Genomic DNA, 26,228 nt, shown 5'->3' with positions numbered 1-26,228 from the left:
CACTTTGTATATTGATACAAACGTTGTGATCCCATAATCGTTCGTGTGGACACATGTGAGTGGGGACATCCTATGCAAAAGACGTTTGTATAAGACCAGACCACGAAATAGTCACTTTTCTTTATAACGATCGTTTACTGTTAAAACTGACTATTTCAATTCGATGACCTAGGGTAACTCGATCTTAATCCTAAGCTAACTATGAACTCCTGTTTATTCGAGATAATCCTTTGATCTGCATAGATGAGAGTAGTTCAACAACACTGCTCAATAGACCTCCTATTTTGAGGATAAAATCGGATAGATAACTGGGAACATCACCTTGCAAGATGAAATTCACTCATACCCAATTTAGGGTTAGCAGATAGGTTGTTCTCCTAAGTACTGATTTCTGGTTTTGAACAAAGAGGGTCTCGCCTTCTCATGATAGAGAGAGATATGGTTTATTAGTTGGACTATAAACCAATTGTTCAATAGAGGATTAGTGGTGACTTAAGAAGCAAGATGTATTTACATAGATAAATGGATAATTTTGACCTAGCTGTAAATACGAATGACCTATGAAGGATCGACTTACTGATCACGGTTAAATCAAGTAGACAGAAATATATCTACAGTGAGGAGAGTGCAACTATCGAGCTATAGTGGTATGTTCCGATAGTTAACGAATATTGATTAATTTGGATTATAGAGTTTAATCGATTAATTTCAAATCGTTGGAGCTCATGATCTGTAGGTCCATAAGGTCCCTTTACTAGTTCATAAAAGATTAAACATTGGATTAAAATCTTGAGTGGATTTGAAAAGTTCAAATTCAATTTTAAGGTATTGATAATTATATTTTATATAATTAACGTTTAAATTTATTGAAATTAAAAATAATTGGAGAGTTAGAAATATTTAAATAATGATTTAAATATTGATTACGGGATTCATGTTTGAATTAGGTGTTTTATTAATTTAATATTTGATATTAAATTATTAATAATTAATTAATTAAATTTGTTTAATTAAATTATTTAAAATTAAATCAATTTCAATTTTGAAATTCAATTTCAGAAATTGGATTTATGTTTTATTTAATTTAATAAATTTTTGTTGAAAAATTAAATTAAATAAAAACTAAATTAAAAATTTGGTTTAAAAGTGGGTTCATCCAAAATCACTCTTCATAGTGGATTTTTCCACAAAATAACACCTAGCCCACTTAAATAATGTTGTTTGGAGTGTCATTGAGCTAATTATTGAAGTGCTTGCATGTTAAATTTGATTAAAAGGTTGAAGTTCAATGAGATTGAGGGCATGCAATCAGATTTTTGAGAAAATTCTGCAAAGAGTTATTTTTCTCTCAAACCCTCTCCAATTTCTTTCCAAATTCGAGTTTCACCACTCAAATCCAAGGCTAGTAATAGTAGAGAAGGTTCTCTTGGTGGTCTACTAAAGATTTGGGGATCAAATTCGTGGAGATTAGTAAGGAATTGAAAAAATTCTACAAAGGTTGTAAAAAATTTTAAACCCTCTTTTATGTTCTTGTGTTTTAGCATGCTTGTGACTCGAATTAAGTATAATTAGAGTGCTTAATGATTCTGTTAGCTTCCGTTTTATGCATATTCACTCTATCATGAATCTTGAGCCAACAAATTTGTTATTTGTCTAGACTCTTGAGAGCCTTGATCTTAAGGCAACTTGCTTGTAAGCCAATCTTTAGGATTGCAATCGCATCGATGTAAATGTTTTAACGTTTGTGAATTAGAGATTCAGATACTTTACTATATTTTTACTTTTAATCTTCTAGGTATAAAAATTTTAGCCCTCTATATATGGAGTGTATTAAAGAACTAATGTGAATTGGTAAGTTTATATGGATAATAATATTATGAATTTTAAACAAGTGAAATTATATGAAACAATAATAATAATAATAATAAATGTGAGTGAAATGTCCATAAAACAGATATTCTTACAAAATTTTCACCCACCTATTTGACTTTATGGTATATAGCCATAGACATCTATGATTTTACTGCTGATAGACCAGCTTTATGTCTGTTAGTAATGGGGCTGATATTGTGACAGACTAATTTTAAATCTGTGAGTAATAGCATTGATAGAGTACTTCTATATCTGTTATAGTGACATATGACTAATGGACTTGTAAATCAGTAATAGATGTAAAATTATTGATAAAAAAGAAACAAATATAACCTATATATCTTTTTTATTTAACTAAAATACTACATCAATTATATATGAAATTTAGATAATCTAACACACGACAGAATTTATTACACACGTTGTTACAGCATTTCCATAAACATCATAAATCAATGTAGAAAACTAAAGAATCAGAACATAACACAAAGTTTGGTAATCTAGTTCGGTGCAATACCACCTACGTTGAGGGACCAATATGCCAGTGGAAAGATATTTTCACTAATATAAAGTCAAACAATTACAACGATAAATTTATCTGTAAATGGACCACAATTACAATGAGACTCGGATAGTCCAATTTAAAGAATGATTACTTAAGCTCCCCTAAGTATGAGACTCTCTCTCAATAAAACTTAAGCTCCCCTAAGTGTGGGATCCCCTCATCTTCAATGTATATAGGCTCCTCCTGAATATAAGAATATTAAGTTAGAGAATACTTCTCAAACGTAAACTTTCTACCTTGTTGTGAATGTACTTTCATTTCAAGAACTTAGGCTCCCTTAAGTTTGAAAACTCCTTCACAAGTAATGATGTCTTGAGCTCTCCCTGAAATAGATAATCTCTTCTCAAGTGTTGAAGTCTTAGGGGGCATTTGGCGCGCAGGTTTGGAATCTTAAACTTGGGAATGATATGCCTAGGGGATTAGGCTAGGAGGTTTAGGTAGCTTAAGAAAACTGTGCTTAGAGTGTAGGTTTTGGAAGTTTGGGTTTAAGAAATCTATGTTTTGAGTGCAGGTTTAAGTAGCCTGAGAATGGAGTGCAAAGTTATAAATATTTAGTTTATGAAATATTTTATTGTATTTAATGTTAGATTTTATACTAGTTTAAATTTGTCATCTTAATTATTTTAATATAGTTAAGTTTAAAATAAATTTAAAATTTTAGAAGAATATTTTTTAAAAAAATTAAAATAGAGATTTTGACTAAAATTATGATTTTATTTAATCTATTGTTTTAATAATATAATATTTTAATCTTACTAGATTTTGAAATAAAATTTCATATACTTTTATCAGTTTAACTAATTTGAAAATGATCAAAAAAAATTTCACCATAATAGACTGACTTAAAATTGAAATAAACTAGTATTTTAATATTAAATTCAATGATTGAAAAACTATACTTTTTTTTTTCTTATCAAATTACATTTGAGGAATCAAAAATAATAAATTTTGAGTTTTAGTTTTTATTTAGTCGTTAAGTTGTTTTAAACATTTTGAATCTTTACGTTTAGAAAATAATTCTAAGTCTTCGAGCTAGTTAATTGACCAACAAAAAAATAATTAAAATGTTATTAAATTAAATTAGAGCTTTCAAACATATATAGTTCTACACATATAACCTAAATAAATATAATTATATAATTGCAGTCTATTGGCGTGTTTGGAATGACTTAGAAAAAATATATCTTTCAAAAATTCATTTTTAATTAAACACTTTTGATAAAAACTCATTAAAAAAAATACATGAATTGCAATTCTTTCTTAAAATTGTTTTTATATACAAATTTATCTAGTTTGTTATATACTAAGAGTATTTTCATTCATGTTTTTCAAAGTTGGTCGGTGGCGGTCGCCGGAGGTGGCAGTCAGAGGGTGGCCAACGGAGTTAATGGCTTGAATTTTGCCAATGTGGGGGGAAGGGGGTTGCCAGAAGTTGGTCGATGGTGATCGGTGTTGCCCAGTGGCAACTGGAGGTTAACCGACGACGGTCACCAAGTGGTGGCTAGAGTTGGTTGGTGGTGGTCGCCAAGGTGGCGCCCTGAGTTGGCCGATAGCGGTCGCTGGAGTTGGTTGGCGATGGTTGTCAGAGGTGGTGTCGAAGTTAGCCGACGACGTTCGCTGGAGGTGGCTGTCAGAGTTGGTCGTGGTGGTCACCGAAGGTGGTGTCCGGAGGTTGGCCGATGTACTTCCTAGATTAAATTAGGAAAAAAAATGAGGGGAGAACCCAAACACTATTTAAACCCATGAGAAAAGGATACATGCTTCCTAAATCCATGCTCCAAATAAGGGTTGAGCTTATGGTGTCTAACCCATCTAATCCCAAACCTTGAAACAAACACACTCTTAGGCTCCTCCTAAGAACGTGACAATCTTCTTTTAGCAAAAGCTTCAACAATGAATTACAACAATAACTTCAAGATCAATGATAATTTAAAATTGAAGTTATAACATCCAGCTACCACAAAATCAAAAGTTTTCACAAAACGATGTAGAAGCAACAACCCTAAATAGAACACACCCTTATTTTCTCTTAAAGATGCACAAGGGAAAATAGGAAAATCTCTAGAGCTTAAAGAAGGAAAGAATCCAAAAAAAATAACCTTGCAAAATTTTTTAGACGAGACAAAAAAAAATAAACTGCAAGATTGACATCTTCTGTGACAACTTCTGTGACATCATTGAAACAGTCTAAGAAACAAACTTAAGCAACCTTTAATAAATATATATAGCCAATTTCAAATCTCTAACAAATGATTGTGCAAATAATTATTCACGAAAAGTAGTGTCAAATTTTAAATATAAATCATTAATTTATTCTATTAATATGGTATATCAACCATAGATCTTCATTAAAAACAAAGATAAATCTAACAATAAATTCGTATGCAACATTGATATAAAAACAAATGTTAAATACCACACTTTTACCATTTTTATTCTAATGATATGAAAAATATTAGACTCTTTTTTTTTTCTTTAGGAATGAAAAATATTAGACATTCTATATATCATTGATAGATTGATTCACCTCTTTTTTTATTTCTTTTTTCTTTTTTTGAGATATATAAAAGTAAAAAAGAAATTACTCATAACTGTCTCAATAGACATAAAAATCTACATGTACTTGCAACTATAGAATGTTGTTGCAATGTTTACAATCAATTAGATAATTTGTTTATCCATACATAATATAGACAAGTCTCCTATGTATATAGCCACATAGATACATAAACACATGATAACTTTATCGGCACATTTTAAATAGTAATCAAGCACATTTTTTTTTCAATAAATAGATATGGTATAATAATAAATAAATAAATGCTAAACACACATTAAAAAACAATAAACAAAAATAAAAACTTTCATCCATCTCCAAGCACCCTCTCCAACTGCAAAGAAAAAATATTTTTAAAAATTAAATAAAAAATTTGGTAGTGACAATGGCGTAATTTCACAAATAATGTACTTCTTCAAAGAAATGACAAAAATAAGGTCATTCACAAACTTATTCTAAAGATAATGTAGATTCATAAATAAATGATAAAAATAGGGTAAACTAAAAGATAATGACAAAAATATATGTGAAAATCGTGACCAAATTCACGATTATCTTTAACTCAAATCTCACGTCCACCTCAACATTCATGTCATCAACAGTAATCGTGGATACGGTTCAGGAGTTAAGTGGAATTCGTGGACCTGATACACGAGTTTTTCTTTTTAATTAATCATTTGAACTTTTTGTTTGGGTTTATAAAACATAAAAAAACATCTTGACACATAATAAGAAAGGTGATAATCAAATTATATTTTTAAAAAGTACATCTAAAGTCAAAATTATCAATTACAAGCCAATAAAAACTCAGATGCCACACGGTGGTTGTTTTCTCGCACATGTTCCATGACGAGGTATAGAAACCTTAAAAGTGTTGTTGATGATAAATCACATCATCAATATCTTGTTGGGTGACAAAAGATAAAAACTCATTAGGTGCATCGTGTCGATAACTAAAACTCGATGCGATGTCTCCTTGAACTTCTAGTAAGTGGCCAGGAGAAGTTGGAATCGACTCATCAACTACTTTGGGTTCTAGGTCAACTTGTTACTTTGGAATATTTTCGGTTCTGTTGCCACTGGCATCTACGACGAACACGTCTTCTATCAGTATCGTGAACATTGAGTCTACGTGTCTATTGAATGATATCTTCTACACTTACAATATATCGTTCACACAATGAACCTAGTTATGGTGAATTATGTTGCACCGAATACTGTTGTACATCTCAAACAAAATTATTATGTATGAAGAAAATAATCAGTGTAAAAGAATATTTAAACAACATTATGACAAAAACAAATAAGTAACAAAATTCTTACTGTGTAATAATAATAAATGCCTTCTGGTCGACGGAGCAGACGACAGTAGTGGTCACGGTGGCTGATCTATTGTGGGTGGCAGCACCTGGGGGGGGGGGGGGACTAAGGGGAGATTGAAGCGTGGCAGCCAACTGATATAGAAATCGTGGACCCGATCCACAATTTCACTTAGGTAGACGTGGACTAGGTACATGTTTTTTGAAAAATTGTGTACATGATTCACGATTTTCACACCTATTTTTGTCAAATCTTTTGCTTCAACCCTGTTTTTGACATTATTTATTAAAATAATAATATTTAAAAAAAACCAGTGGCATGATTTGACAGTTTTATGGTCAACACAGATGCAGTCGAAATGCACAAAATATTTTCGTCCTCCATCACTTTTCAATATGGGTGTTCGTAGATTGGATTGGGTTTGGTTGAAGAACTTTTTAAACCAAACCCAATTGTTCATGTTGTAAATTTCTTCGACCCAAACAACATTCTTTAAAAAGTGACTCATGGTTGGTCAAGTTACTATGGTCATTTATTTAAATTTTTGTTTTAAAAGAAAGTAAAATGTTAATACATAAAAATTTGATTGAATTATTTTCATATATTGAATTAAGATTAACAACTCAATTTCAATTTATATAATATAAAATATATTTCTAGAGTGAAAAAAAATATATTTTTAAGAGTTGTTGGAGAACAAATTATCTATAAAAGTAATGAAATTAAATAAAACTAAAAAGTATATCTAATTGTATCATAAGCAATATATATATATATTATTAATATATATATTGAAGTTAATAATAAATTCAGGATCCTTTTCAAATATAGAAAAATATTTAAAATATTTACATTTTATAACAAAAAGTTTCGAGACTATAAAACACTTTTACAACTTTTTATTTTAGAATTTTTTCTACTTATAAAAATTTATCTAAATTCACGTTGTTATTTTAGATATCTCATAAACCAACACAATTCATATAATTTTTATTTTTTTGAATTCAACTCCGTCCAAATCGTACAAATTAGATTGGGTTGGATTGATCGATCTTTTCAAATTTTCAATTTTTTAAATACCACTACTTTCCACACACATTTGATTTATTAAAAGAAAAGAAAAGAAATCTACACGTGTGAAATGCTAGAATACAGGAAGTTTCCCTTTTGGTACGAGCAGGTCTTTTTTTTTTTTTTTTTTTTTGCATTTTTAATATAATAATAAAATATAAACTATGTTGCTATACATCCATGATCCATCCAATGGGATCAAATCCAATTTAATTGTCCAAGGGGGATTTTTTTTTTTTTTTTTTTTTTTTGTCGACTACGATTTTAATTAAAGCCTAATTCATCACCAAATAAAGCATTATTTTCTTATTGTTTTAATTTGCTAAATTAAATTACATATAAAGTTGGCCGTCGATGATGTTTACTGGCACCAAGCAAGTTGCAATTTAATTAATTAGCATTAATCAACGTGTTAATCTAATCTTTACAAATGGTCAAATGAAAGAGAAGAGCATTCATGCACAATCCCCAATTCTCCATTTGCTATGTTTTAAATTCACCAATAAACAAATATATATATATATATATATATATATATATATATATATATATATATATATATATATATATATATTAATGGGGTCTTTAATTTTCAATTATAGTACGGCCTTGCCTTGAGGCTGGACTTTCTAATTCTAAATAATTTTATAGATTTATATAATACAAATGATATCAAGTGGTTTAACTTTATTAAATTAAAATAATTAATCAAATCGTATACATTATGTCGCCTAAGACAAACCACGTAATGAAGCAAAGGTTCAAAAGTTCTACTCGTCATTTCTTTTGTTAAAAATTTAATTTAGGTTAAATTATACCCAAATTTTATTAATTCTATATAATAACTTTTAAAACTTTCCACATCTTCAACCACTCCAATTTTGTTTCTATATTTTAGTCTATTCATCTTCATAAAATGTGGCAAAGCTATAAATTTTCTTAAAATGATTGAAGTTTTACCCTCCGAACTTGAAAATATAATAGATTTTTGTTACTTCCAAAAATACCCTTCAGTTTTAAATTTTTAATTTTTAAAAATACACTTGTATAGCTTTTTCATTAAAATGATAATGTATTTTGATAAATTGACGCAATAATAATGTGTAAGAAATGGAAAAGTATGTGTAAGTCATCTACAACATTATTTGTGTAAATTGAGTCATCTACAACATTATTTGTGTAAATTGACATGATAATTGATGTGTACAAATTGATTAATGATTTTAACAATATCTTTTAAAATGAAATAAATAATAACAACAATCTTAATTTATACATAGTTGGAATAATATCGTGCATCATAATTTTACATATTTGTTGTCACGTTAATTTTCATAATTTATTTTATTAGGAGGATATTTTCCAATATTTAACTTTAAAGTTAAAAAATATATTTTGTAACATACTTCAAAGTTCAATAATAATAATGAAGTTTTTTAAAGTTTAAAGATAATTTGCAATGGGTGTACATGGGTTGAGTTGGAGAAGTTTTTTTGAACAAACTTGAAATTTCGGGATGGTTGGGTTGGCTACCCAGAAAAGGGTCTCTAATTCAATCCAAGTTGGGTTGTGTGGAGGGGCGTGTGTGATAAATAGAAAATAAAAGAAAAAGGAAAAGGAAAAAAGAAGAAAAATTTAGAATGAAAAAGAGTTTGAATTGAATAATAAGAGAGAATTCCCAAATAGTAAAGACCTTTAAATTTAGACCAATGAAGTTAGGAAAAGAATCCATTGGTGGGTCAGTGAATGGCTCAAAGGGGATTGGTTTTCCTTATTATTCCTTGCTTGTCTACTTCTAAATTGTACTTAATTTTAGTATGCCCACAACATCCTATTTTCTCACTCTTTGAACTCCAAGTCAAACTTTTTGTCCCTTTTATGACTATTTGGTATCTCAATGATAATCGTAATGGTATATTACAAATTATTCCCATTTTGTTATGAAATAACGGCTAAAATTTTAAAAGTGTCTCGTATGTTTTTAAAAATTCACTTTTGTCTATTTAATAAGTCTTTTGAAATTTCAATTTCGTATCTTGTAGGTTCTTGATCGAATTTATGTTTTTTAAAGTTTATGAATTTATTGGACATAGGAGATGGAATGGAAAAGAAAATTTCTTGAAAATTTCATGGGAGGAGAATCGTCCCATTTAACTTCTTTTTAATTTATCATAATTATAATTAATATATTAAAATTTCTTAAATTTCAAGTTTTGTTGTTTATCTTCAAAATAATTGAACGAAAGAAATGTGAAAATCATAATATGAAATGTATGAACAAATAAGCATAAATTTCAATAAGTGTTTAAACATTTGTTGTTTTTTTCTTTTTTTATTTTAAATTTCTTCCTTCTCATTTTTATCTAATATCTTCGTAATTTACAATGATCAATTTTTTACTACAACAGTTGTGGGAGTGAGAGATCAAACCTCGTATCTCTTGGGAGGAAAATCATGTCGATCATCGTGGAAATAACCTCACATTAGATCAATTTATGACATATTAATTGATGTAATATGTTATGGATAAGTCTTAAAAGTACTTGTTTTATATTTATGTTTTAATGATTTAATTTATCAAAATTGACAATAATTTTCACCATTATAGTATACAGAAATGTGTAATTTTCATTTATAATAGTTGACCTCATTGATTGGTTAATTGGTTGGCCCCTTCAATTGAAAATACTTTTGAGACTTAATTTTCAAATGAACATAGGAATTTCCCCCATTGCTCAAGCATTCAACTTGGTCACCTTTTTTTTTAATATAAATAAATAAATAAAATGCACCAAGTGGTGGCTTTTGTACCCAATTTATTCTATTATTTGTGACAAGTTGTATGTGTGGTTATCATTACTTTTTATGAATTGAAATTATCATCAAATCTACAAAGCCTGTCAAAATTTCACATATTTCTCTTACATTTATTTATTTATTTTCAAGTAAAAAAACAAGACTCTCCATTCACATGTCAGTATCATACAAATTGCAATTGCTTTCAAATGAGGGAAAGAAATCCCCCATGAGGGCTCAAAAATTTTCATTTGTAAAAAAAAATAGAAAGTAAAACACATTAAAAGAGTGAATTACACATTAATATATATATATATTTTAAATGGTAAAACTATTAAAAATATCTTTCAGGATAACATAATATCACTATCCATCAAGAGAAGTTTATTGCAATATATTGTGATTTTTCATCGATAAACAGTGATATTTTGTTATATTTGTAAAAAAATATTGCAAATAAAAATAAATCTAATAAAACACATATTTTTCTTTCTTTTGGCATTTTATGCAAACCTAACATTAATTAAATAAACTAGCTTGCAATTAGGGGTGTTCAAAAATCCCGATGACCCGAAAAAATCGATCAACCCAACTCAATCCGTGCGGTTTAGGTTGGGTTATCAACTCATTTGGGTTGGGTTGGGTTCAAATAAATAAAAATTTTATGGATTGAGTTGGTTCATGGGTTTACCTAATATAACCCAAACCAACCCGAATTTATTATTAACTTTAAAATATATTTTTTTCTTACCTATAACACAATTATTTATACATATATTGATTTTAATTTTATTTAATTCAAATATTTTTTAAATAATTTATTCTTCAACAACTCTTAAAAGTATTTTCTTTACACTTTAGAAAGAAAATTTTCACTATATAAATTGAAATTGAGTTGTTAATCTTAATTCAATATATGAAAATAGTTAAATTAGACTTTTACATATTTACGTTTTGCTTCTTTTTATAATAAAAATTTAAATAAATGACCCGATTAACTGAACTAACCCAACCCAAATATTTCATGGTTGGGTTGGGTTGGGTTCATTTTTTAATAAAGGTTATTTGGGTTGAAAAAATTTACAATCCGAACAATTGGATTGGGTCTAAAAAGTCTTTCAACCCAACCTATGAACACCCCTACTAGACATTATAGTCTTACTTATGGATTTTGTAGACATTGAATTTTGTAGACATTATTGTCTTTCTTATAAATTTTGGAGACTTGTTTTGTTATAATAGATTTTGGATATCATTTTGTGGATTTGAAATCTTATGTGTTTTTTATTGGTGATTCCAAGCTTTTTTTTTAAGGGAACCGATGGAACCGAACCAACCCAATCCATTTTTTATGAGTTGGTTTGGTTCGGGTTCATAATTTAACAAGGGTTAGCTTGGGTTAGAAAAATAAACAAACCAAACTATAGAATTGGGCCTAAAATATCCCTAAACCCAATCCAATCCAATCCACGAACATCTCTACTTGCAATTGCAATGGGTTTTAAAATTTGTTAATTTTCAATTGCTTTGCAGTTGAGTCAAAGATGTGTGTTTGATGAACAATGGGGACTTTTTCTTTCTTCCATTTCATAAATGTAATGATTATTGACCAAAAAGTTAAAACTTTCAATTTTGATATTTAAATGCAAATATATACATTTTGAAGGGAAAAAATTCATGAAAATCCCATGTTGATGAGGAAAAAAAAATATCAAGCTCTTGGATTTATGAAGATGCCAACAAAAATATCTATGTATCTGTACATAGATTTCTTCTATATGAAAAATCACAAGCACTGACCAATAAAAATAATTTGATGCATTTTGTTTACATTTACTTTTAAAATGGTGTATTTAATAAGTTCATAAACTATAATAAAAATATCGAATAAATCAATAAAATTTAAAAGAAACTAACATATTTTTTAAACCATTAATTTTGTGCCAATAAATCATTGAACCTTTAAAAAAGAGGATTGCAAATAAAGAATTACCAGACACAAAGTTTTTTCTTTTTCCTTTTATTACAAGATAGAGTTCAAAAGCTCATTTTAACACATAAACATATTAGTTAGCCACAACATTAGAAGTTTATTAAGGTCTTATTTATTAACATTTGAAATTTCAATATTCATTTGTATTTTTAATCCTACTTGACAATAATTTTGTTTTTTTAAATTATGCCTATCAACTACTTTCGCCTCTAATTATCTTGCTTTATTACCTATTTTTTAAGGACAAACCATTTTTTTAAATCTATAAAAAAAATTAGTTTTGAAATCTTGATTTTATTTTTGAAAATCGGTTTAGAATTCAATTTTCTTTTAAAGGAACTTGAAAACCTACAAAAAAAAAAATAAAAAAAGTTGAATAAAAAAAGCAAGTATATTTTTTAAAAAAAGTAAAAAAATAAAAATAAAAATATTTATTAAATGGGAAATTCATTTTTAGTTTTCTATTTTTTGAAATTTATGTTTGTTTTCTCCTAACTTGTTTATTATGATCTTCACCACTTTAAAAGATAATTAAATTCTCAGTCAAATTTTTTAAATAAAAAAAAAAGTGAATTTTAAAAATTATCTTTTGTAGATCTCAAAAGTTGACTTGATTTTTAAAAAACATGAATGAGTTGATTATTATAGACAATGAGTTATAATAGTTTGTATTTAGGTTACAAATTATTTTGATTTGAGTTATAATAATATGTGTTTGGTGTGTAAACTATTTTATTTTAGTTTGAGGTAAAAAATAATAAACATTGTAAGAGAGATAAGACGAGTAGAAAATAATGAATACTGTAACAAATAATAATTAGATAATTAATGATAAATTATAATAATTGAAAACATCTATTTTTATAATTAGAATCCCAAATATAAATCAAGTCCAAATAAACCTCTTAAGTTTTTTTTTTTAAAAAAAAAATCCTATAAAACTGATTGTAGTCAAAGACCAACCAAATCTCTTGTAAGGGTAGGATAAGCCAGTGTCCAAACATGACGTGATCCTGTGAAGAATAAGGATAGGATAAGTGCGCATCCAAACAGGCTAAAAAATCCAATATTTTGAAGAAATAAAAAAAAAAAAAAAAGAAAAACAGAAAAAGCAGTGTATGGTTAAATTGATTTGATTAGGGGGAAGAATATAAGCAATGAAGGCCCACCATTTTTGCGCAAATACATTGCATGTGGGTTTTGTTAGCGTGTATTGTCATGTACCCAAACCCTTCCTTAACTTTTCAATACTCTCTTTTATTCATTCTGTACCTTCCATTTTTTTTCCTTACCCTTCATTTCCTGCTTCTTCTTCTTCTTCTTCTTCTCCTCCCCTTTTTTTCCCTATCTGATAGGGTTTCCATGTCATTTTGCCTTCCTTCCCCCTCATGCATCAGCTCTTTTCACCTGAAAACTTGGTGATTGCCGTCTTCACCTTTATTGGGTCTCTCTTTTTTGCTCTCTTTGGAGGGTTTTTCATTGGCGTTCTGCCCACTGTTGAATTTTTGGGTTTCGTCAACCCGTACTCATGGCTAAGATCTTTGGTTTTACTCGTAAGATTTCTTTAACTCTGCTTCTTTTTTTTTTTTTTTTTTTCCTCTTTTTGTGTGTGATTTTGGTTGAATATCTCTGGTGGGTTGTTTGATTTTTGTTTTGTTTTAAATACTAGGTTGAAGATAGGATGTAGTAGATGTGTAATTTATACATATGTAGTTTGGATCTTAGTTCTGCAGACGTGTGTTGATATGATTCAACTTCTTTTTGTTTTTGGGTTATGAAATTTTCTGTTGCTATGTTGTAAGGTGTAGATCTTGGAGCTCTACGGTTTTAGATCAATTGTCTTAAGACTTCGAGAGTTTAATTTTGTGAACTTTCATGTTTATGACAAAGACTTGTGGTTGTGAGCTATTTGTTCCAAATCTTTTTGGGATTTTCAAGCAAGCTCAATTTGAGAATGTTAGCTTTGGCTTTGGTGATAATTTTATTGAAGATTTCTTGGTATGGATGATATTGGTAGTGTTTTTTTCTGATACGTTGATCCGATTTCTAATACGAGACAAAAACTCTGGTTTTATTAGGTTGAAAAAATGATGATTTGATCTGTGCTCTAATATATTTTTAATGTTCTCTTTGTTGTGATATTTGTGTAACAATACTCGCATATTTTCATTGAAATATGAAGTTTGTGGTGATTTATTAGGAGTACGGTCACTCAAGTTGTGAACGTGGTAGGATGTATCAGCTAATTTCTTTTTCTTTTGATCTTGCAGTCACAGAAAGTGAGGATTTTTTCCCTGGGGCACCAATCTATCCCAACCCCAAGGATACAAGTCTCTTTTTGTCCCTTGGTCGTCAAGTGGATGTTTATTATCCTCTCCGTAAGAGGTCCCGAGTCAATCCCCCATTTGTGCCTAGTGGAGAAATACTCCAAAAGAAGGATGCATCTATTGAGGTTCTTCCAGATGAGTGTCTCTTTGAGATCTTCAAACGCTTGCCTGATAGAGAGACGAGGAGCCTCTGTGCTTGCACTTCTAAACGCTGGCTCATGCTTTTAAGCAGCATAAGTGGAAACGAATTTTATAGCGGTTCCAGAAATTTGAAGCCTAAGAATATTGTGACTGAAAACGAGGAAGATAACCAAATTGAGAACGATGGATATCTTTCACGAAATTTGGAAGGGAAGAAGGCAACGGATGTTAGACTAGCTGCCATAGCAGTAGGAACTGCTAGCTGTGGTGGCTTGGGCAAGTTGTCAATTCGTGGAGGCAATCATGGCTTTGAGGTTACAAACCTTGGCCTTAAGGCTGTTGCACATGGATGTCCTTCCCTTAAAGCTATTTCTTTGTGGAATCTGTCTTCAATAGGTGATGAAGGTCTGATTGAAATTGCCAAGGGATGTCAACTCCTAGAGAAGCTTGATTTATGTCATTGTCCTGGAATTTCAAACAAAGCTTTACTGCAACTTGCCAAAAACTGCCCTAATCTGACTGATATAACAATAGAGTCTTGTGTAAAAATTGGCAATGAAAGCCTACAAGCTATTGGGAAATCTTGTTTGAATCTGAAGTCTATTTCGATCAGAGACTGCCCTCTTATTGGGGATCAAGGAATAGTAAGCTTATTCTCTTCCACCTCTTACACCTTAAACAAGGTGAAGCTCCAGGGTCTAAATGTCACTGATGTGTCGCTTGCTGTCATCGGGCATTATGGAAGGGCAGTTACAGACCTTATGCTTACTGGCCTGACAAATGTTTCTGAGAGGGGATTTTGGGCCATGGGCAATGGTCATGGCTTGCAAAAGTTGAGATCATTTACACTTAATTCTTGCCATGGTGTGACTGATGTTGGACTACAATCGATTGGAAAGGGTTGCCCAAACTTGAGGAAGTTCTGCTTGCGCAAATGTTCATTTTTGTCAGACAATGGAATGGTCTCTTTTGCTGAGGCTGCTACCTCCATCGAGAACTTACAATTAGAAGAGTGCCACAGGATAACCCAATTGGGTTTATTCGGTACCATCTTAAACTGTGGTGCAAAGTTAAAGGCCCTTTCTCTAGTAAACTGCTTAGGGATCAAGGATTTGAGCCTGAACTTGCCTTCTCTGTCCTCGTGCAAGTTACTGCAGTCATTATCCGTCTGCAATTGCCCTGGGTTTGGTAATGCAAGCTTAACTCTTCTGAGCAAGCTGTGCCCCCAGCTTCAGCATGTGGAGTTATCTGGGCTCAATGGTATTACAGATTCTGGGCTATTGCCACTGTTCATGAATTGTAAAGCAGGATTGGTGAAGGTCAATCTAAGTGGCTGTGTGAATCTAACCGACAAAGTGGTTTCATCCCTGACCAAGCTTCATGGTTGGACTCTTGAATTGCTCAATCTTGATGGTTGTTTGAAGGTCACCGATTCAAGCTTGGTGGAAATTGCAGAGAACTGCCCGTTGCTCAATGATCTAGACGTCTCCAAGTGTTGTATCACTGATTTTGGGGTTGCCACGCTTGCTCAAGCCAACCAGTTCAACCTGCAGATCCTTTCTGTGTTTGGGTGCTCTGCCTTAACTGACCAGAGCTTGCTTGCTTTTGTAAAGTTGGGCGACTCCCTCTTGGGCTTGAATCTTCAGCACTGCAACTCAATCAGCACCAGAAGTATTGAGCTGCTATTGGCTCAACTCCATCGGTGCGACATCCTCTACTGAACAGAAGCTTATTAGCATAAAGGCGATAACAAATGGAGGAATCCATCTAAGAAGGTAGCTTAAAGAACTTATCAGGGCATTATCAGTAGACTGTAGTTTTTGGGTCCATGGGTATGGGTCTTCGTCATTAATAACCTTAGGTTCATTTTCCAGGGAATATGGTCACTCTCCTTTTTTACAGGTCTCCCTTGAATGGGGTCTGTTTTTAGTGTTTTGGCTCTCACATGAGATGTCTCTCACTTTGATTGATGGCCATCCTTCCCTGAGCTTTCCAGTTTCTGGATCAAGGTTATTAAGGTTCTGTGTTATTCGGGTAATTGGTATCTTGGTTTTTTGTCCCGCCCTCGTCACGGGGTAGGATTGTCTCAAGGTCTAATACTCGAGCCACGTTTCGGTTTAATGTGTTTGTTTCTGTTATGTTTGGGTTTTTGTTTATGTTTTCCTCAAAAGTGGGGGGGGGATAGGGTGGATCGCCTAGACAAATCATCTTCCTGGTTGCTTTTAGCAGTTCCATTATTTGGTGCCTTTCCATTCACGGGGCCTCGGTCGTGGCAGCGAGTTATACAAGTCTGCCACCACAATCTTCTTGTTCGCAAGGGATTGTTTTTTTTAAGTTCATACCAGGCCTTTGTTTTTCAGGAACCAATTTTTTTAAGGAACTCTGCCTTTTGCAACTAAGTTGTATGTAATGACTTATACAGATCGGCCTATGTCCCTTGTGATGTAACTTGTAAGTTTCGTATCCAATATTATTAATAAATAAGAACCTGCTTTTTATTTTATTTATTAAGATCCGAGCAATGGAATGGTTTGTTTGGCATTGGTTTCTATTTCTTAAGCTTCAAAATTATTCTCCATATGTTTGGTTTCGTCCATTAACATGCATTCTAATATCTGAAAAAATGAAAATACTAAACTTCAGTAAAATAATAATTTTGGCGTTGAATTTTTAAATTATTTATTTTAGCCATTTAATTGTATAGATTAGAACATTATAAGATTTAATTGTAATTAAACCTGAAAGTTTTAGAATTAAAACACCAAAATGAGATTTAATTGTAGGTAAAATGATTTATTTTTTAAAAAGGGACTCATAAACTTCTGCTTTTAACAAGTTGAAATATTATCTTAAAATTATCTTACACAGTATGAATTCATTAGAATGCTCTGATAAGCATTAGGACTTGGACCTAGAATAAAAATTAAGAGTGTTTTGATCGTTCTAAGTCTCGATTTTCAGTCAACTTCTTAACATATTTCTACACTAAGGGGGTTTCAGGAATACAGATATTTAAAATTTTGTGGGTATTTTAACCTTTAAATAAATGTAGAATTACCAAGTATAGTGCGCAGAACAGGTAGCTTGTTAGTCAAATCCAAGTGAACAGAATAGGGGGTCTTGAAATCAACATTGGCTGCTAGTGCTTTGTCGTTGAAGGCCGGGGAGACGGTCATTTCACGTCTCAACAAGTCATTCACTTCACGTTCTATTCCCAACCACCGTCTAATAAGGCAAGACACTTTTATCCACTAATTCAACTCCTATTTCTACTTTATCCATAGTAAGCTTATCTGTTATCCAATTAAACCTGCAGTAGCTGATAATTACAACAATTAATATGGGGTACTCTTTCACAACTGGATTGTAAAGTTTTTTACCTGTGGAATCTCCCAAGCTCATCCCATAAACGTATTATGTTTTGACAAGGCAACATTGATATGCATATGCATGAAATATACAACCTTTATTCTGAATTTGGAACTCTGATGAATTGCGAGTAATTATGTTCTTGTTTTCCTGATAAGATACAAGTGCCTATACAAGTGCTTCAAGCCAAATTTAGACCAACAAAAGATAAGGCTTCAGAGAGCGAACTAATTGGTCGGTGATGAAAGCACAATACATTTCAAGCTTTCATCTTCATTGCAACTTTTGCTTTGTCTCGCAGTTTCTTTTAACCTACCAACAACGGATCATAGTAAGCAATGGTTTTGGGAGGCCGAAAAGTGTAGTAATATGAGTCAACCCATCTCCACGCCAATATGTAGTAGCTAAAGCTTGCCTTTAGAGTGTATACATGTCGTACAGTTGTTTGCTAGCTTTTCCACTTTGCACCAGAATTTACTAGCTTGATATAAGCATTCTGGAAATCTTCGAAGAACACATTCTGATCGTTGGCATACTCTTTGATCCATCTAGGAATTCGAAGTAATTCATTTCAGTTAAAAAGATAAAAGAGCGAAATCAGCTAATTTTCTCTCTTAAATCTTGGTGGTCGCCTGGTCTGAAAGTTAATCTCATATGAACTTTTCTACTCTAGTCCAACAAATTGAACTCATTCTTGAAATGCTACCCAAGATACCAGAAAATGTCATCAGTTTACAGTGGTGCAGAAAAGTTATGGTGAAAGTCGTACAGGTTTAAATGATAGAGAAGAACCTCAAGCATTCATCATCGTCAGCAAGAGCATGATCAGAAGGCAGCCCTATCATACTGGACATACCACCTAAAATTGAAAAATAAAACAAGGTCCAAATGGAAATATGTATCAACCAATTCAAAGAAATGGCTTGTATTATTTAACAATGGCAAAAGCCGTGAAAGTAACAACTCAGTTTCGAGTAATCACAAGAATTTCATAGCTCAAGTTAAAAGCACTTTTGGAACTTTTTGAAGTGTAAATATTTTTAAATATTCTTTTTATATTTAAAAAGGCCTCAAAATAATAATCATTTTTCTTTACCTATCGATTCATGGGCACACTAATAATGTGGACTTGAGCAAGAATTGAGACAGTGCCTCATGTAACCAATGATTTGCAATTGAGGCTCAATTCAAACAATATGAGACGTATGAAAGTATCATTATGAGATTGATTACCGTTAGATGACCATGGCTTCTCCAAAAGGATTTTGAAATATGCATTATCAAATACAACTGGGCTTCCGAAACCTTTGCCACCAATAGTATGGGCTCCAGATAGGGCAACTAGTTCTCTTGTCCTGCAAAGGAAAAAGAGGAGTATCCATGAATGTCCTTGTGCAGAAGGCACCACAGAGGTGCAAATTCATTCTATTATGAATTATCTGGCATTCAATTTGGAGTCTTACTCTCCTATTTCATTTATAAATGAAATTGAATGAAATTGTTTCTTCGTAGAAAAAGTATGAGATGATGGGCAAATTTCTAGAGTGACATCATTTTAACTTCCCTTCTACTGTCCATGTGAACATACTTCACAGTGCGACACACATTTGAAAGGACTGTGCTGTGCAATCAAATCCAGAACTAGGATTTCCCATTACTAAACTTTTAATAATCGACTTTTGAGTAATTCACTGTCTAATGTTAGCAGGAAATGAATCCAGATAACACCTTAGAAACTCGGCCACATCAGTAAATAAATATATGAAGGAGAGCGATGCAGCAACTGAGAATGTATTGGCCAAGAAGAAAAGATGCAAATTAAAATAAATACCAAATATAAAAACAGTTGAGTGATTACAATTCCTTCAAATGGCAGGGTCAAATGGGATAGCAGATGCACTCACGCAAATCCTTTTCTGCTGAAGATTTGCTTTAATCCAACAGCATCCAGAGATTCCTCAGGAAGTTTACCTTCTGGATCTGGCTTCCTATTTGGAAGGGAAGAAACAAATGGAGAATGAAAACACAGCTAAAATTAATATGACAAACCTCCTACCATATGACAAACAGAGAAATTAATGAGAAACGGAAGAAATTCGGTGGTGGGAACGCAGGAGATTAATTAGCTAAAACGTTCTACTGCACATGGGGACTAAAACTCAGAGTGCTAGTTAGCAGAGGACAGGTAGAATTGATGAGAAGATGGGAGCAAAGGAGAAAGTGTAAATAGTGAAGAGGGATCTATCTAGAATGATGAATGTTAAAGAGAGGGGATCTCGGAAATTGGAACTCGCCCTTGTGCAGAAAGCTCATCGAAGAAGTAAAAATGGTGAGAATATGCCCATTATAGTCCAGAGAACCAAATGACACTAGTTCATAAAGCTCATGGAAAAACGAGCAATAAGAAAGTTAACAAATTGCATCTCAAGGAAAATATTGGCCAGTGGCCTGGGTTGAAGTCTTGTTTCATCATATAACAAGGAAAACAGCCAGCTTCATCTTACTCAGAGTCCAATCTACCCAACTCAACAGAAATACTTGGACCTCCACATACTGAAACTGCTTCAGCGCCAGCCACTGCTATCACGTCTGCCCAAGATACTATTCAAAAGCCAATTTGCTAAGAAGTTAGCTTGATTACTGGTCAATGTCTCATATTATGGAAACTTTATCTCCTTCTAGTAAGGGAGAAATAGAGAGTAAATGTACCTGGTCTTATTAAATCCAGTGTACTCTTTGCTTCTTCAAGAATCTAAGAAACAACAAAACCAATGACAAGCTTGCTGGTAGATGTATTCATAAAACACCGAGGGCATAAGAAGAAAGAACCACCTTAACTGATTTCTTGAGACCTCTGTTTTCAGGTCTATCAAGTTCGTGAATGATAGATCCGTTCATACCACCTACATAAGAATTGACAATCATATTGAAAACTATAGAAGAACAAACATGTCTGAAAGGCTACATAGAAGTGGATATCATGGCCCTTCGTAATCTCACAAAACTTCACATTTGGTGCAAATAAAAGTTCATACAAAACATCCAATAGTGTCTGAATTCCAACAGTTGCACTCAAAATTTAAAATCTTACTCCGAATTCAAATAATCCAAGGCGCCTAAGAAAATGTCATTCTCTACCATCTTAAAGTTAAGGATATTAACCTGAAGTATCATTCATTTCAAAAGTTCCAGCATCGTGAAATACCAGACGAAGCAGACCAGGTGCCCTGCCTTTGGTTACCACCTTTCTTACTTCTTCTCTTATCCGTTCAACTTCCCTTTTATCTAATCTTCTGCCCATAAAAGAAAATAGACAGAATTCGTTTAATAATCCCTCCTCTAAGACCTAAAGATATATGGAATTATATGATATTTGCTGATGAATGGAGATGATCCAGATCCAGATCCTTCCATGAGTTTCCAACAATGTTCAAGAGTCAAAGAATATAGAAAGCTAGATACTTAAAATTAATCGTAAGCAGTAGCCCCATCCTCCATCTTACTCTGCCGCCTCAGCTTTAAAACCTTCCACGGATTCAGCCAAAATAAGAAGAAACGGCAGCGCGGCAGAAAAGACAAATTCCCTCTTCTTCAGAAAGCAGAAATCAGTCTGAACTGTAATCCAAACAGTATTTTAAGGGATAAAAAATATATATAATGATAACAAGTACTAGTTCCACTAATATAAAGGCTCAGTTCGCCATTGCAAAATGCACAATACAGATTTCGGTTTCAGCAGCCACAAATCCAATTGTTAAGTTCATAAAATATATACACAGGATAGATAACAACAATCAAATTCAAGTTACTTAAATTGAATTGACAACACTCATCGGAACACAACAAGACTTTGCACAAAAGAGGAAAAGGAAAGTAGTTAATTAATATTTTACCAGAAGCATCGCCATGGGCGGGGAGAGAACAGTTAACGGTAGTTTTGGCGCGAAACGGGACCGTCGAAAGAGACGATAAAGGTATGATGGCGGGAAATTTCGGTATGAACCCGAATCTGAGAAACGAAGAAGAAACAACAGCGGCGTTGCATGGCGGCGCAGGGTTGAAGAAGGTGGAAGTCATTTCCACGAGCGGGTGAAATGGACCGGTTGTTCAACTTATATACTGTACATTCTCTTCACGTTCGACCGGTTCTATCGTTTCACTGGTCCACAAATACCGAACCGTCCAAATTGGTCGCAGGATTTTATTTATTTATTATTTATTTTAGGAAATTTGGTGATGGGATTTCAATAACAAAATATGGATTTCCAATTTTGAACGAGTGAAATAATAAACAGAAATATATATTTTTTTATTGATTGTGGCAGCCACGTAAGAATCATAGGAGAGGGAGTGGATTCAAAATTTATATGCACCTAATAACCATAGATATGTATTATTGTATGCGCCTTTCCTAATAATTTTTCAAATAAAAATCTTGAACTCGATTCAACATAAATAACATAATTTTGTTTTTTTTACAGATGACCTATTTTATAAGGCTCAAATGAATGAAAATATGTCTACCTTTTGCTTAAATTCGTTTTTTCTCCTTTTGAGTTGAGCTTTTCATGCTCCTTCCTCTCTCTATTTTCCCTCCCTACTCATTTTTCACTCTCGTTTATTGCTCTTTGTTTAAGTAACGAAAGTCAAGAGTAGGGATTGAAAGCGAGGATATACACTAACAAGACCAAAGAGTAATTGCGAGAATTGAGAGCGAATACCTCAGCATAAGAAAGAGAAGTCATTTCCATGATTTCAATTCTATTTTAAGTCTACAATTTGAGTCAACCGTCAAATTGTCTCAAAAATAACTGAAGATGGTCACGTTCTAACTATAAAATGTCAAATTATCTCATAAATAACTGGAGATGGTCACATTCTAACTATAAATTAAAGTTGAACAATGTTCTTAAAACTGTCGAGAAATTAGTGTACACAAAAGCCGGTTCACAAAACTGCAGCAATCTGAAAATTTACAGTGTCCTAAACTCCTAAAAAATGTGCAAGTTGTATACAAATGCTATCTATCTTGGCCCAGATAGCTGCACTGAAGAAAGATACGCATCGCTATTGCAATCGGATGGCCCCGATGAAGTCCATTCCTCGCTGCTCGATTTCAAAAACCCTGCAGCAAACAGCCGGGAACCCAACGGCGAGCAAGTCGGTGGCGGCGGCACAGTGCTGACCCCTTCAAGCATTTGCACCACTTTAGCCATGGACGGCCTTTGTTGCATATCCTCCTGCACGCACCAGAGCGCCACTTTGATGGCTATCGAGATTCTCTCGTCGTTATCCTTTATGTTCAACTTAGCATCGAGAATGGCTTTCATTCTTCCTTCTTCCATCATCTTGAAAGCATATGTTGGGAAATGGGATTTCTCTGAGCTCTCTGTTGGGTCGTAGTTCTTTCTTCCGCCAATGATTTCTAGCAGCACCATTCCGTAGCTGTACACGTCGCTCTTCTCTGAAATGGCGTAGTTTGTGATCCATTCTGGAGCGAGATAGCCTCTCGTTCCTCGCAGTGTGGTGAACACATGGCTCTGTTCCCGGTTCATTAGCTTTGCTAGCCCGAAATCCGAGACTTTGGCTTGGAAATTGTCGTCTAATAGTACATTTTCCGGCTTTATGTCACAGTGAACGATTTTAGCATCACAGTCTTCGTGAAGATATGCTAAACCTTTTGCGGTTCCTAACGCTATGTTGAATCTCGTATCCCAATCTAGCGACAAATCTGCTCTGTTTTTCTTGAAAATCCATTTGTCTAGTGAACCATTGGCCATGAACTCGTAAGCAAGAAGACGATGGGTTCCTTCTGCACAAAATCCCTTTAATCTGACTAAGTGGATGTGATGGATGCTGCCGATTATGCCCACTTCAGCTCTGAATTCCTTTTTTCCTTGCCCAATTCCCTCTAGTTTCTTCACGGCCAAACGAGTTCCATCTGGTAGAAATCCTCTATAAACTGAACCGAACCCACCTTGTCCGAGTTTCACTGAGAAATTATCCGTCGCTGTTTGAAGATCCTTGTAACTGTAACGAATTGGAGCTCCCGAAAGTCCCTCCAAAAAATTCTCTTCTTCTGAACTCTCTTGAGGAGGTTCTGGAGATTCCTTCTTCTTTCTAACGTATCGAATTCCGACGTAAATCAGAATACAAATGACAATCACAGTGGAAAAGGCAATACCCAGAATCGCAGCGGTTGGCTTCTTTCCACCACTTCCATTTCCGCCATCGTTTTCACTGTTTTCTCCATTTTTCAACAGTTTTATGTACGAAACGAATTCGGAGTTCTTGGAGTTCAGAAACCCACCTATCTCATCAAACAGGAAACAGCCCCCTGTACTCGCTTGGAAAAACAGAGCAATACAAGAGCAGTTACTACTGCAAGAGGATTTGCAAGTCTCCAAATCTGTTTTCGAAGAGGGCTGCATGAATTGGAGTGCAAAATAACCCATCTTATCTTGAGACTCCACAAGCTCTGCAGGTTCACCAGATTGGTCACACGGCGAAGTAATCCCAGTTTGGCAATTTGGACGAGAGCCAAGAATTGAAGGACAGAGACACTTTTTTTCACTGTAACAGATAAAATTGGACCCACATGGCTCTGGTGTTCCACAAGGATCTTCAGGAATTCGAATGGATGAAGCATCACCAGACCCACCATTTTGAAGCTTGTAAAAGGAAATAAATCCATCATTACCCAGAACCGCAATCCATGTAGCGTTTGCGTCAGTATTGGTTGAGAAGGCAAATTGCCAGAGTAATACATCGTTTTCACCATGGAAATTCCAAGAGTTTGCTGTGAGAATTGCAGAGACTACAGACCCACCATCTTTGTTAATCGTTTTGCGATTCTCTCTGCTCATTGACCAATACGGTTGTGGAGTTTTGAATCCTGAAGACAAAACCATATCCCCAGATTTCAATTCCAGAAAATACGTCAAATTATTCGAATCCGGCTTACTTACAAGTCTCATTCCTTCAACAAAACCCTGATTCGACAAAAGGGTATCAGTCGGATGGCCAAAACTTTCCCAAACCACTGCATTATCACTCCCAAGCAAAGCCAAATTTCCCGAATCCATCAACGCAAGAGCAGAGACTCCTTTATTCGCAGTGTTTGTAGACCAAACCACATTGCTTTCATGGTATAAAACTACATTACCTTTCTCATCGAACACGAATTTATCCGAAGTCGTAACCGGAGAGGCCTGATTCGCAGTCCAGACGATACTCCTGCTACTCAAGTGAATAATCGCTAGAAAATACTGCGTTACTTCCTGTGGATTAGTGAATCCAAACCCAAACTCAGAGTTATTGGATTGAAGAAACACCCCATCATGATCGACCCAATTCATTTGAGTTCCTTGAAGCCCTGGAGAAATCTGCCCAACGCTCTGAAAACCAGCGGCGCAGGGTCTGAACCTCAGGAGAAGCAAATTGAGCCATATAATAACCGACAAACAATCACCAAATCCGGTGGTTTCCATCACCCTTTTTCCAGAGAATGAGAGAGGCAAGATAAACGAGAAGAACCCAAGAAGAAGATTAAAAAATTAGAAGCGATCTGAAAGGGTGAAGATGAAGAAAGATGGTTTAGAAATGTTAGAAACTGGGGAACAAGCAATCCCAAAAGCTGGTAGCGGCCAACAAACCGCGAGGAATTGGAAAATAAAAAAGGAAGGGTATGTGAAGAATGGGAAATCCATTAAAACCCATAAAAGAATGAACCCCAAATTCCAAGTCTGTAGAAGCAAGAACACAGAGAAAGAGGAGGTTTAGCGATTAGAATGATGGCGTTGGTAATTTCGTCGGCATTGAAGGAAAAATGGGAAATTGGGAATAATAAATGCGAAGTAGGATAGTAGTGGTGGGTGTTCAAAGATGTCAACTAACCCAACCTCATAGCCTGCCATTGCCGAGCTGTAAGGGCATTTAAATCTTGGACCCCTCTTTCTCCGCTTCCTAGTCACAATTTCCCTTTTTTTTTTTCCCTTTCTTTTTGGTGAGCCCATGCCCATCTTTTTCTCTAATGGAGAGTCAATGCAAGTCCTCGGCTTTGGGTATGAATTTGAATTTTCCTCATTTTCTTCTTTTTCTTTTCCTTTCTGACCTAAATTTTCCTTATTTTATTTTATTCTTTCACCATTGGATTTGATTTTTAAAGATAATCTTCTATTTACTTTCCTTTCAAAATTAGTTCATAATTTTAATAAT

General features: G+C 33.4%; 3 protein-coding genes across 7 annotated transcripts; 1 reads left to right on the top strand and 2 right to left on the bottom strand.

The window, feature by feature from the left end:
• The first annotated feature begins 13,408 nt into the window (after window positions 1-13,408).
• Window positions 13,409-17,153, top strand: LOC120075367 (EIN3-binding F-box protein 1-like). Its single transcript, XM_039028690.1, has 2 exons — window positions 13,409-13,727; window positions 14,445-17,153. The coding sequence occupies exons 1-2, from the start codon at window positions 13,703-13,705 to the stop codon at window positions 16,361-16,363; spliced, it is 1,944 nt and encodes a 647-aa protein (XP_038884618.1). The 5' UTR covers window positions 13,409-13,702; the 3' UTR covers window positions 16,364-17,153.
• An 870-nt stretch (window positions 17,154-18,023) lies between these two features.
• Window positions 18,024-22,116, bottom strand: LOC120075834 (putative L-ascorbate peroxidase 6). Of its 5 annotated transcripts, XM_039029523.1 has the most exons (11): window positions 21,905-22,116; window positions 21,515-21,626; window positions 21,174-21,304; window positions 20,844-20,914; window positions 20,721-20,763; window positions 20,516-20,612; window positions 19,916-19,999; window positions 19,245-19,366; window positions 18,804-18,870; window positions 18,427-18,559; window positions 18,024-18,323 (listed from the first exon to the last, which is right to left on the bottom strand). In XM_039029523.1, the coding sequence occupies exons 1-10, from the start codon at window positions 22,086-22,088 to the stop codon at window positions 18,460-18,462; spliced, it is 1,011 nt and encodes a 336-aa protein (XP_038885451.1). In that variant the 5' UTR covers window positions 22,089-22,116; the 3' UTR covers window positions 18,024-18,323; window positions 18,427-18,459. The 5 variants fall into 5 exon arrangements, with proteins under 5 accessions (XP_038885451.1, XP_038885454.1, XP_038885453.1 ...); XM_039029526.1 differs by having other exon boundaries at window positions 18,024-18,559; window positions 18,781-18,870; XM_039029525.1 differs by having other exon boundaries at window positions 18,024-18,713.
• A 747-nt stretch (window positions 22,117-22,863) lies between these two features.
• Window positions 22,864-25,941, bottom strand: LOC120076328 (G-type lectin S-receptor-like serine/threonine-protein kinase SD2-5). Its single transcript, XM_039030123.1, has one exon. The coding sequence runs from the start codon at window positions 25,499-25,501 to the stop codon at window positions 23,036-23,038; it is 2,466 nt and encodes an 821-aa protein (XP_038886051.1). The 5' UTR covers window positions 25,502-25,941; the 3' UTR covers window positions 22,864-23,035.
• Window positions 25,942-26,228: the final 287 nt, after the last annotated feature.

This window comes from Benincasa hispida, chromosome 4 (genome assembly GCF_009727055.1).
Source record: "Benincasa hispida cultivar B227 chromosome 4, ASM972705v1, whole genome shotgun sequence".
Classification (NCBI taxonomy): Eukaryota; Viridiplantae; Streptophyta; class Magnoliopsida; order Cucurbitales; family Cucurbitaceae; genus Benincasa; species Benincasa hispida.
This window is presented reverse-complemented; position numbering and strand designations above follow the sequence as displayed.

What these genes read in the sequence shown, in the direction of transcription:
- LOC120075367 (XM_039028690.1), top strand. Translation starts at nt 13,703, where the DNA reads ATGGCTAAGATCTTTGGTTTTACTC. An exon ending in TAAGATCTTTGGTTTTACTC is followed by an intron (nt 13,728 to 14,444) that starts GTAAGATTTCTT and finishes TTGATCTTGCAG; the next exon opens with TCACAGAAAGTGAGGATTTT.
- LOC120075834 (XM_039029522.1), bottom strand. Translation starts at nt 22,088, where the DNA reads ATGACTTCCACCTTCTTCAACCCTGCGCCGCCATGCAACGCCGCTGTT. An exon ending in GTCTCAAGAAATCAGTTAAG is followed by an intron (nt 20,764 to 20,843) that starts GTGGTTCTTTCT and finishes GTTGTTTCTTAG; the next exon opens with ATTCTTGAAGAAGCAAAGAG. An exon ending in GACGATGATGAATGCTTGAG is followed by an intron (nt 18,560 to 18,803) that starts GTTCTTCTCTAT and finishes TCGAATTCCTAG; the next exon opens with ATGGATCAAAGAGTATGCCA.
- LOC120076328 (XM_039030123.1), bottom strand. Translation starts at nt 25,501, where the DNA reads ATGGAAACCACCGGATTTGGTGATTGTTTGTCGGTTATTATATGGCTC.